Genomic DNA, 13,869 nt, shown 5'->3' on the forward strand with positions numbered 1-13,869 from the left:
AGATTATTTCGTTAATGGATTCCTTTGACAAATGCACATATGGGCACCGTTCATTGTGTTTGACAAGTTGCTTTGCTAAGGACTTGTTACCATGAACCAAAAAAAACATGTCATTATTAACAAAGACGTGATTTAAAAAAAAACTACGCAGGTAATTAAATATCTAGATTGTTATGATATAAAAAAAACTAAAAGCTACTTTTGCCTTGAACGATATAGATTTGCAATAAATGGATTTGCGGAAGAAAACAAGTAATGCAGAACAAACCGTCTTGATATATTAGTTTAGTTTATATATTAAGTCAATTACTAATTATAAAAACATAAGGTTTTTTATGCCAAGTCAAACAGAATTTTACTTTCCAGTCACTTTTCACAATTGTAATTGTAATATAATAGAATTTTATAATATTCTCTTATTACAATCAACATAAGTGTTTCGATCTTTATGCTTGAATTTTGTCTATAATATTTAACATTATTATAGAATAAGTTCATATTTAAATTTATGTCGATAATTGGAATATACTCAGATAATGATTCAAACAATTTAACAATTTTATGTGTTTACTGATAGACATATATTGAAAAAATCGCAATATTTTTTTTAAAACAGTTGTAATTGTGCATATTACACATTTATACTACTAAAGTTCTCATAATTACTCCTTCGAATAAAATCCAATTGTGTCTTTAATTGTATCTATAATTTTATATATTTATATGTATATCAGCAACTGAATTACACAAATATATACGTATCCTAATTCAATCACATTCAAGAAAGCAAAGTCGAAGGTAATGTTTATATCTAAAAATTTTGATTCTTTGCGATCATGAACATGCAGCCTAAATCCTTTTTTCAACACTGGGTTACGTCCAATAAAGAAATTAAAATGTCACAAAGAACATGATTTAAAACACCGTCGATGAATAAGAAAGATTAACTTTGGTAGAATCACATGTTAAATTCTAATGGCTTTGAGACCATATGTCAAGATAATACTTTGAACGATTTTGCATTATGAATTTTAAATGCATATGAATAAAAAATCGGCAGCGTTTGACCTACATCTGATATATGACTCGGAAGAACAGGAATCAGTCGAAAGATAATAATATTATCGCAGTAGAATTTCCAATAATTCAACTCTTTCGTAGGATTTATTATGATAATACGAGATATGTATCTTATAGTTAAAAATTGTTGTCCAATAATCGATAAAAAAACTAATGCTACATTTAATTTGATAAAATTATCACAAATTTTTATTCGTAACATTTACAAGTTTTCGGACAGTAAAAGTTTTAGCAAGGTACAAAAATTGACAGTAATTTTATTTTTAATTGGTTGTGATACACAAAATTTGATTAAACACAGTTCATAAGGGTAGTCGGATTATCATATTTTTATCGTTATATTATACAATTTGGCTTGCCCGTAAGTAAGCGGTTAAGAGCGATGGGACCTGAATCAGAGGTCCCGGAAATATAGATAGATAGCAATATGTTTCCAAGTGAAAATAGCCCTCACCCGGCATTGCCGCACCATTAAAAATACTCGCCCTATTACAGAAATTGTAATAATAATATATCATATCGACATGTGACAACTGATTGGGTTGCCATCTGTCAAACAGACTAGTATTAAGTCAAAATTAGCACAGCACTTTATAGAACTATTAGCTTCTGATTGCTGTTCAAAAATTATAAAAAATATATATATTTTACTATGAATGCTATAGCATCCACGTCAAGTATTACGCTTCTATGTTACGCAATGTGCTTGACTAAGCTAATTAGTGACTACGGAAAAAGATAAGATAATACGAAAATGTCTGAAGAATCAGTTAGGCATTACTTGACGAATTGAAAAAACGTAAGGTTATATAAAATTAAATTCAAAGCAAATGAAATTTGAATGCTACAGCATTCATAACATTCTGAATTACAATAAAAATGATTTCTATAACATTCACGTCTGCAAAAGTGTTAATATATATATGAATTTCATGTTGGAATAATAAGCGCCAATTACTGTTTTAATATGGTTTTTGATGGATGTTTGAAAAGTAAATCATTTTGATACAGTAATGCCCCAAATTGGGTAGTACGCTATTAATTATTTGAGTAGATATGATCAAAAGATCGTAATGTTAATTTCTTCCGATCATTATGTTATGCATATATATGTTACGGTAAATGTGCATATTTCGGCGAATGTGCACTCTCACCGGTGATTGTGCACATTTACCGGTTCAATTGGCGAATGTGAGTTCAACTCACTACTGAAATACTAATTTATATATTTATATTTATATTATTTATTTTAGTCATATGCATATTAATATCCATTATTTATTATTCACTATTAACTATTAACTATTTATCACTAACAATTTATCTATATACTATTAACTATGAACTATTAACTGTTTAATTAATAACTATTAACTATTTAATCATTAACTATTACCTATTTAACTATTTAATCATTAACTATTACCCATTTAACTATTCTTAATTCACTATTTACCAATTACTATTCACTATTTACTATTAACTATTCAGTTATCACTATTTCACTATTCAACCATTTACCATTTACTATTCACTATTTACTATTAACTATTCACTATTTACTATTAACTATTTACTATATAATTATTTAGTTATTACTATTCACTATTTAATTATTTAGTTATTACTATTCACTATTTACTATTTAATATTAATAATTCACTATACACTATATTACCACTTTACTATTCAACTATTTACTATTAACTATTAACTGATTAACTATTTAGTTTGCATGCGCCAAATACGCAAGATGTTCATGAGACCGCTCCAAGTACGCACGTACGCCATTCTTCTAATTTGATTGTTTCCACATTAGAGTTTGGGGAATGTGCACATTCACCAAGAGTGCACATTTACCATAACATATATAGCACATAAATCTAAGTTAAGATGAGCAAACTGTCATACAATACTTGGCAATCGAACTTTACTTAAGTCGCCAAAGAAAGGTACAGACAACACGAACTGCTATCGAAAATAATATAGCCAATGATGTGTTCAAAGTAAGATTTAAACTAATTAATTGCAATTACAAATTTTTGATAAACTAAGTGCCTTCCAATATACAATACAACAAATATCCAGCAAATATATATTGACAGATGAGGTAGATGATGTAAAAAGATCTTACCTTAATTAAGCGGCGTCCTTTCCAACACCTTCACACAATCACTATTTATGTAAAAATGTCCATCACTAACGAATAGTCCACAAAATACACCGGTAAACTGATTACAATCACTGATAGTTTCAAAAATCACTAAACCACTACTTATTTTATCGAAATCACTAGTTATTTGACTATATTTTATAGGCACTACGCAATTATGATTGACAGGTCCTTTCCGTGGCGTCCAGGTAATCAGCACTCTCTGTCTCACATTTTTGCAATTAAAAAAACTGAAATGAAATACGCAATGTTATGAATTAGCGCTAAATTTAAAATGAACAATAACAGGACATTCAAATTTTAATCGCCTCAAATATAAGTGTATAAGAATATGTACATATAGAGTTTTAAATGTAGATTATTTACTATTGTTCAAATATAGTAAAATGTATATTAGATATAGTAAAATATTGAAATAAATTGAAGAAACTGGCACTCAAATGTTTAACAAAAGTTTTTGAAGTCGATTAAAATTTTCGTTTGGTACAATTTCTTTTTACAAGTTTTCATCTCCAATAAAAATGTGTATGCAAAAGTTGATTTCTTCAAAAGCAAAAGTTAGTATATAAGGTTGAAGATTTAGCAAAATAATAAATGAATTGATAAAATAATTCTGGATAGTGGTAATAAATTATTAGGTAACATGTAAAACATAAATAGATATAATTGTAGTAATGTATTAATTATATTTTTAATCATTATATTATATAAATTAATCAATAGGTGATAAATCTGGATAGATAATAAATTTTAACATATATATATATATATATATATATATATACTAGCAAACCCGACAAACTCCGTTTCGCCACCAGATAGTTTCGTGAAAAGATAAAGAAATTTTTCGTTGGTTTTATATTTGAACTGGAACTAGGAAGACGAATTGGAAATTGCAATCGTTTGAAGCAAACGGAAGACCAGTCGGAATCATTGATATGTCACCAAATCGCCAGCAATTTTTGATTGAATGGTGAAATTCAGTGCGTGTACATCATTATTGTTTGCGGCAAGAAATGCTCTTTGACTTAACCAAGCATAATACTGATAATTCTCACTAATGTCATTACTCGAATTTTTAATTACGGTGCGTGAAGTTTCAGCAATTTGCATTAAGGCACGATGCCATGCAGCACTTTTTTTTTAGCTATAAACCTTGCAGAGCCCGAGACTTTTCCAACGAATGCAAAATTGTCGAAATCGGTTCGTGCGTTCTGGAGTTATTTCGTCAGGAAGGAAAAACCCGACTTATTTCTATATATATGTAGATATATATATATATATATATATATATATATATGTGTGTGTGTCTGTGTGTGTGAAAGATCTATGATATATGCATATGCACATATACACATGTATTTATACGATCTATTTTTTGAAAAATGCTAAGTACGTAGTTTAGTTAGTAAATAAGTTAGTTCCTGAGTTAAGGCAAGTTTCTTTTTAGCTTACAATTATTTTCAAAAATTCTTATAATATTCTTGTAATTCGTATAATACTGTCTACACAAGTTAATATTGCATATAATTGTATAATATATGATTGAATAAATATGATAATTTTTATAATGTATTTGTAGTGCTACTATTTTTTTGTCTAATTCTATTAAATTCAAATTAATCTATTAATATTTATTATTGTTTCAGGTGACGAAACTAGACGATTTGAGTCCCATAATCTTCCTGAATCGAACAAAAGCGGCTTTATATTGCGGAGCTGGATCTATGCAGGTAATTATCTAATTTTTTTTTTTTAATTATTATTAAGAGTCCTATAAGCTGTTGTACTAATTCTTAAAACTAGTTAGTTCTACAGATGGCAACCAAAACAGTTGTCCCCTTTCTGTGCTAACCTTACTATTTTCAATTGGTAACATAGTGCTTTCCATATTTTCAAGCAAAAATTATTGTCACTTCTGCTTGATAACAGGTTGCTCTGATTAAGACCAGTCTTTTTAGCCACTTACCTAAAGGCAAGCTCATTTATTTAATAATTACATTTTATTGAATTTATTAATTAATGAATTTTCGAATGACATTTATTATGTCCAGTCATGTGTAATTGCATACATTTAATAGATATAGTTAGTTTATTGAGATTCAATTAGGAAACAAATCAATATTTTAATCAAACGCTGCCATATAAAACTAACTCATCAGAAAATTGTAAGGATCTTCATAAAGTTTTGATTTGATTGAATTTATATATTTATCCATAAAATGAATATATCAACTCTGAACTTTAATAACAGTTCATATATTGCTGCGGAAGTAAAAAGTAACCAATCGTCGATGAGGAATTATATTTCCTGGAACAAAATATGATGTAACACTTGTGTTATTGCTTCAGAAGCAGTAAAAATGTGGATACACAATATTCAAACTTAATTTTTGCAGCATATTAATATATTTTTCATTTGTTGTATGACTAAAGTTATACATAAGTCTTTTGTTATTTTAAGTTTCCTTTATTTCAAACGATTGCTGATAAAGGTAGTTTAAAATTCATGATTTTAATAAAAATAAAAAAACATATATTATAATTATTAATTATATTTGCTGATGAATATATTTTTTATTCTTCTTTCTAAAACTTGAAATTGAGTAACTTCATTTATATCTAACATGTTCAATTTGAAAGAATAATTCATTCTTTTTTTGTTTTTTATTCTCATCTAGGACATTAAATTCTTATGTACGAATAAAATAAAATCTCTGTTTCAAATACGAAAAAAAAAATAACAAAAGCTCTGTTTGAAAACCTTTTAACTTATTGTTGCAACGCTGTAAAATGCTATTTTAGCACTGAACCCAATTAGATTAATTTTGTCAAAAATTTTCGACCATTTTTTCACTAAGTTTTACTTTATTTGCAAACTTGGATACTAAGCATTACATAACAAAAATTGGATATATATTAAAATAAGATCAATGCAAATTGAAGATGAGTGAGGTGAATATAATTTCCGGCCAATATTGTGAATATATCAAATTCCGTCGTTGGCGGTCCCTCTAATACACACCTTTATACAACTAAATAACAAATCTAGAACATCAAGTTTTTTAATCTCGAGATTTCCGCCTCAGAATCTTGACACGCATTGTATTGCTCCGTGTTATGAATGTGATGCAATCATTAGAAACTCGCCTTAGTAGTTTTTTAATTTCCTAATGGAATAAAGCATTGATTTCATAACTATTGGAATGCGATGATTATTATCACTCACGATTTCAGTACATCGCTAATTTGTATTCAGATTTCTACGTTGATAAAATTGAATCTTCACAGTCGAACAATGGATTAAATTGGAGAAACTGGAAATTGATTTCATCAATTTTTTATTGAGATTTATTGATTCACAATCGCACACTGGCATATTCGTTTGCAATTGTTTGAAGTTAATTATTTACTGGGTGTAAATGGCATGGCTAAGGAAAGTTGCATGAACTTCCTGTGCTATGTAAAGAATCGACCTGATCAATGAGAATCGAGATTTACGAAATACACTTACTGAAAACAATTTGATGATTTGCACAAATTCTTTTCTCGAATAATAATCTTTTTCTAGTAAATTAGAAGTCAATTGCCCTATCAATATTCAAAGGAAGAGAATGACAATACATTATTACAATATGGAATTTAGATGTTTAAGAATGATGCATGTGTCCAGGAGTATTAATATATTTCACAAACTAATGGGATAGCTAACGACATAAAAAATCGTAGATTTAGATAAATCACTAAATGAAACTAAACTTTCCTCAAACAATTCCTGTCATATCTGTATAAATCAAATTTTATTTTTCATAAAATATAGACAAATGTTATTACATTTCATAAAAATTAATAATTAATTTTTCTGTGTCCACTTACTATGTCTAGACTACGTAGAGTATTTTCTGTGTATTTTATGTCTGCTCTATGTACAATATGCAAACATTGATTTATGTTTTCATTGAACAAGTCCAATTATCTTATTTCTGTGGTCAAAAATATTTACATTTATATCAATTTAATTTTAGATATTTAAATATTCTTTGAATCAATCATAAATACTTTGATTTATTAATTATTTACCACATTATTACTAATCCTGATATGACTAGTGTTATATATTCCAATTCTTCTTGGTAATTAGATTAACCACGCTTTTTATGGTAATTTTATGTTAATTTTATAAAAGTAATGATATCAATTTTTACTTTGAAATATAGATCTTTAATATGCTTCCAAGTGAAAATAGCTCTCCTGAGGCTCATTCATAAAATATAATAATGAGTCCTCTTATTTAGATGAATTCTAATAATAAAATAATCCAATGAATCAACCATTACGTTACCATATAAAAAGACGACCTAAGAAGAAGATTCAGCTCAGCATCTTATAGGACATAAGGCTCTTCTTTTATGAAACTTTAATTACAACAATCATTTTTCAGTTATGATTAAAATTCATATAGCGAAATTAAAAAAAAAACCAGCATAAAACAAAAAAGCTCTTCTAAATTTAAACCAAGCGTCTGAAGTTGAATATTATTCTTCGCGGCAAGATGCATCTACATCAAAAATACCAGATTTAAATACCAATAACCATATCTATGCATATGAAATAAATATATCATTGAAACAACAAAATATTGTTACTAAAGAAGAAAATTATATTATTTCAGATCGAATTGAAGTTCAACGAGCCATTTTTCGGAATAGCTTATGCAGACTTTGATAGGAATTCTGCCTGCACTGTGGCTGGAAATGGTGATTTGAGTTACAAACTCGAATTGCCTCTGAAAGGATGCGGTACCAGACAAGTGAGTACTAATGACATCGTAATTAAGACTTAAAGATTCATTTGATTTTATGAGCTATTAAATAACATTTGAAAAACATTTGATGACCATGTCTGTGCCGTAATGTCTTTTATTGTAATGTAAAAAATCAACAATAAGTTTTGTAATAGAAGAAGTTGTTTGCATTGTCTCAATGTAATTATTAAAGCTTGCCAATATATAATTATTTTATTAATATTATTTTTCCAATTTCACATCAACCAAATTAATGAGATGCAACAAACGGCAATGTTTAAAAACCCATATCACAAGTATTTTCTTTCGTTGTTAGTTTTTTGGTTGTGAGCACTGTCGTTTAGTTTACGAAGCCTTAATATAATTTTTAAGTATTTGCTAATTTACTGTTTTATAAGGTGAATTGTTAATTTTAAGTTAGATTCACCATTTTTTTCAGCCTCTATAAAAGCTTAAACGTGGTTGAGGTGAAAAGAATCACTTGAACCTTTACAATGGCTAAGGTGTGAACAATAAAAAATAGTAAATAGAAAAGTAAATTAAACTAAAAAAGTAATTTTACAAAGTATGAATTGAACTGAATTGAATTGAATTGAATTGTTGAAGTTACTATTCCAACTTTACTGATGAATATTTCTAGCAAAATACCAAATCAAGGTGTTATATACAGTGTTAACTCTGTAAAAGATGTGCCCTCGAATTTTATATTTTGCATTGGTGATTACTTCGTAAAATCTCTTCAAAATTAATTTAAAGACATTGTACCTATTTGCTTCTAGACCGCCTCTTTTTAGCCTCCCTATGGTGTAAAAAGGACCAGGTGACAAATTTCAAAAACACAGCATTAAAAAAACACATTTTTACAATGATGAATTTGCTGGACGTTTAACTAAACAAAGTCAAATAGTTGTTTTTTTATATGTGTGATATAAATGGTTTGGTTTTCATAATACGCTCGCTCAAATCGCTCATAATCAATTGAACCTTTGTGCCCCTATACTTAAACTATTTTGTACTTACAGATAAATTGTTTAATTGGGCGATTTAATTAGACAAAAAATCACGAAATATCACATGGGGGAGGGAGGAGTATAGTAAGATATCACGTGTATTTATTTTTTAAATGATGTTTTTTTTTAATTCAAACATTTTCAAAAAAATTTTTTTAAAAATACCGTTTTATTACGTAACTAAAAATACACGAGATGTTCGGTGGGGGAGGAAGGGTAATTTTGAATATCACCAAATATCACCAAGGGCGAGGGGGTCCAAAAATCTTTACTCGCTCACATGATTAATGGATGCCCCCTTGTGAAAATATAAACTATAAAGCAACAAATAATTTAAAATCTCTGGTATTATATAAATTTAGCATTGCACATTTAAATATACAATTCTTGTAACATAAAAAGTATGAGTCTTGATACTTGATACCGATGCATTAATTATAAATTACTTTACGGCCATATTATTTAATTGGATCATATATCGATTGGATAAAATTAAATTATTTAAGTACCAGCATAAAATATAATTATACAACGTGCAAGTGATCATAATTATTTTTATTGATCAATCAATGATTGCGAATCTTATCCGCCTTAAGGTTGTTCACTTTCCATAGAAATAAATCAGGTGTGCACATCGAATGAAAGTGAATTTTGTTCAAATGAGAAATGTATAGTGAAATTGAAAATGTAGGGGAAAATAGGATGAGATGTCTTATTTCATGAATAAAACGATGATCTGTGATCAAATATCAAATGTTCTTCTAAATGTTATGACTACGTACAATATATATGATCAACTACTCATAAAACACCGTGACAAAACATTATTCGATAAATTTGATATAGCAAAATTAGTGCAAATTTTTTATTGGAAGAAGTATTTTCTGGATGAAAAATGACAGCGATAAATCTGGAATCTTAGTTTGCCCCATGACATAGTTTTTACCCAAATACTTTATAATTTATTTATAATCCTTTATAATAATTCATGGTCCACCATATAATATATGATTTGATTTAAAGTCTAGGATCTCAAAATCAAGATCTTAAAACCAGATTCTGACAAAAAGCGGGTTGAAAATGATGACTCTTGACAGCCTCGCTAGTCTATTATCTTTTTAGCACATCGACACCGGTTTCCACTATCATTTTCTCATGCTGATTCTTAGCAAATACTTATGTGAAACCCTTTCTTGGAAATCCGGTTCGCTTTTGTCGTCTCAGAGACTAAATATACGCGATTTTTTTGCTCGACAAAATAAGATCTTTATTTCATTGTCAGAGAAGAAGATTTATAGGAATGAATCGTCATTATGGAAGACGGTTTACTTCAACAAAGTAAAATGGGTCGACTGGCTAAATGGAAGATGGTTCAGATAAATCTTTAGGCAATTTTAGAAGGGATTTTGTTTGAAAAAATATGAATGGGTGTTCTGAGAGTGCTATTCTTGGTCTATTTTGTAATAAATGACATATCGCTTTTATAGATAATAGATTCTCTTGCTTGAAGAACTTCTTTGGTTAAAACTAAATATTCGGTTTTTCATTTGGAGTCAAGTGTCAAAGTTAGTTACTATTTTCGTATTTAATACGTTCCTATTTAATCATCAATATTCAATTTATGTTATTTGAATACTTAGTCATTTTTAGTGAAAGTATCGTTTATCCTATAATTTATAATAATACAATCACGAATAATCACGCTATCTTCTGTTAACAAAAATATATTATTTATTTTAGACTAACCAAAAATTTCTGTAATAAATTTTATAAAATAAATAAATCGACTTATTTATAATAATATTAAATATATAAATAAATATGCAAATTATATTATTTATAATGAAAATGTACACAATATGTGAATATTGATAAATATTGGTTCCAACAAATGAGAAAAATTGAACACATTTCTGATTCCACGAAATTTATTTAGTATGATTCAAGTAAAAGTTTTAGATGATTTAAATTAGGTAATGGTATGATACATATAGTATTCTTTATATTTTCTTATGGTGAACAGATTATAAAACCATTTTAAAAACATAATAAAAAGTATAATAAACTTTTCGAATTTGATACACCATTATCAATTAATTATCTTTATAGCCAAAAAAGATATTAACTTTGTGTTGTTTTTGATACTTTCGTTTTTATGGTATCTAACTAAATAAATTAAATCGCTAAAAACAAACATCAAGATGCAATTTGGGATCGGAACGTTAATAAACTTAACGATGAGAATCGGTTTAAAAGCAAAGCACCACATTATCATAAGTACCATATACTGATTAGTAAAATAAAAGGTATGGTAATTAAAGGTAAAATAAAAGTAAGGGGTCGAAGGTATTCAATTTCACGCAAATTGTTTAGGGATAGTTAATTGGAACAAACCAAAGATAAAGTAGAGTAGAAAATTCGATTATTTCTATTACTCGTATCCATATACATATACTAATATACTTATACATTGTTTTAATATTCCTTATTTTAATATTTTAATTATATTTTTACTTTTCCTTTAAGATGATGAGAATTTTTTTAAATATACATAAGAAATAATTTTAACTTTAATATTATTTTTTTAGGATCCGCAACGTGTTTTCACAAACAACATTGTCGTACGTTTTCATCCAAATTTGGAAATCGAAGGCGACGAAGTTGTGACCATTGTGTGCAGATATCCTCCTCCAATAGCTCCTCCGCCAGCTGGTGTCCCAAATTTTATGTGAGTATGAAATATTGATTAACTGGTCAAATTGTAGTCAAATTTTATTATAAAAGTATTAAAAATGTTATATCATTTATTGCATCATATAACACAGAGGATGGAATGGATCTTCTAACCCAAAAAATATTCAAGTATGCTTGAAGAGTTGATAGCAGAAAAAGACATTCAGTATATTTTTTTAAATATTTTTCTGCTGAATATATATTAATATATTTTCTAAAATAAAATCAAGATATTTTGAATTAATACCTTTTGTATATACAGTTTTATCCCAAAACAATCCCAAACTCTAGAAAATTTAGTAACAAGTCGAATTTGCTAACATCTACATTCATATGTACACTATGCTTCTTCTGAATATAATATGTAATATTTGATATAATAAAATTTGGAAAATAAATTGTTATAATACTTTCTGATATATTAACTAAGCTCGTCCAATACTTAATTGGATTGCTTTGTATTACTTAATTTCTTTTTCATATATCAGTGTAAATATAACAAACATTTTACAAACGTCATCTTAAGACTACATTGAGTTGTTGTTCTAGTATTATAAAAGAACAAATGAAATATGTATGTATATATTATGATTGAAGTATAGAAATAAGTGCTCGCACGTGAGTAAAAAATATTGACACCTGGAAGCATCATGGGGCAACTCGAAGTAAAACAATATGCAAAAAACTATTAGAAGTGCTTCAATATACGGAAGATAATGAAATTTTTATAGCCTGTGAATAATCTCTTATGCTCTGGTCACTTTTTATATATAATATCCGTTTCCGTGCCGTAATACACGACAAAGAATAGGTACCTTGAAACGTTTTTTATCATCTTTATTAGATTTGATTCTTACAAGTATCAAATAGTCCTCACAACCTCACAACTCAAACACAAATAAGACATTACTAAAGAACACTATAAAAATAATTTTCGATGTAAGGGGACCAAAATTTAATATGCATTTCTTCAAATTCTAATTACTACTTTTGCTTTTATAGGTCAGTTCAAAATCATTCAAAATCGTTTCTTTATAAGATTATTAGTAAAACCAGCAAAAAGTGATAGTAATTGATTATAATTATAATTATACAAAATTTATGATCATTTGTGATATTTATTAACATTGTTACAAAAAAAAATTGAACTGAAGAAATCATGTTGCATTTTGTCTTAAAAAATATAATATTTGGCTAGAATAAATTGGTGTATTTTTATTTCTGATCTGAGTGTATTGATTAGTCGGAAAATTTTGTTAGAAAAAAGTGTTTTCAATACTCAAATTCCATAATCTTCAGCAAAATGGAGAACGTAACTAAGTTTAACAATTCTCAATTATACATTTTTAATTTTTTCTTCTAAAATATGTAATAAATATTCTTTAGACATATAAAATATTTCTTAATAGAATATAACAGCAATATAAGTATGTTAAAACGAAGTAATTTACCCATTTATATGTAGGCGTATTCAAAACTTCAAAATTTTGAACCAGAACTAAATTAACAAATTTTGTATATTTTTGAATAATAATCAACGTCTTATATGAGGAAGTCAAAACCCAAATCGTAGTTCTTTAATAAAACAACGATTCGCGGGTGATTCAAGTTTTATTCATTATTAACATCTATAAATATGGCTGTAAATCTATGAAAAATAACATCTATCAATTACCCACAACTCAATGAAATGAGTTAAAACAAGATCATGGCAAATATTTAAAATTTAACATTATTCATGACGGCAAGCAAAAATTAACATTATTGAGATACGAACATAAGTGAAGATAACCTTGACTCCGAAATTGTAGACACGTTTGAATTTTTTTAATATTAAAATAGGTTCCAAAAATGGTGATACTTAAAACTAAAAATTGAATTAAAAAAATAGGTTTATTTAAACAGCCGGCTGGGCAACTGGGTCTGTGGTGCTGGTTTTGCAGCAGTTCCTTTAACTTCTTCTTCTTCAGTGAGCTGGCATTATCTTCAGACATTAGGTCTGCAGACATTTCTGCATCTGAATCTTCGGCATCGGTGTCTTCAGCATCGGTTTCTTCATCTTCGGCTAC

The 13,869-nt window shown here is 27.7% G+C and overlaps 1 protein-coding gene across 1 annotated transcript in view; it reads left to right on the plus strand.

Moving 5' to 3' along the window:
• Positions 1–13,869, plus strand: part of LOC113386006 (GTPase-activating Rap/Ran-GAP domain-like protein 3) — a 66,220-nt gene that overhangs the window by 23,522 nt on the left and 28,829 nt on the right. The window contains exons 3-6 of the mRNA XM_026623821.1: positions 4,903–4,986; positions 7,926–8,063; positions 11,656–11,795; positions 13,706–13,769. Of these exons, the coding sequence (XP_026479606.1) occupies positions 4,903–4,986; positions 7,926–8,063; positions 11,656–11,795; positions 13,706–13,769 (426 nt within the window). The remainder of the gene's footprint in view (positions 1–4,902; positions 4,987–7,925; positions 8,064–11,655; positions 11,796–13,705; positions 13,770–13,869) is intronic.

This window comes from Ctenocephalides felis, unplaced genomic scaffold (genome assembly GCF_003426905.1).
Source record: "Ctenocephalides felis isolate EL2017-DRISC unplaced genomic scaffold, ASM342690v1 CF-g0.4_SCAFFOLD_03571, whole genome shotgun sequence".
Lineage (NCBI taxonomy): Eukaryota > Metazoa > Arthropoda > Insecta > Siphonaptera > Pulicidae > Ctenocephalides > Ctenocephalides felis.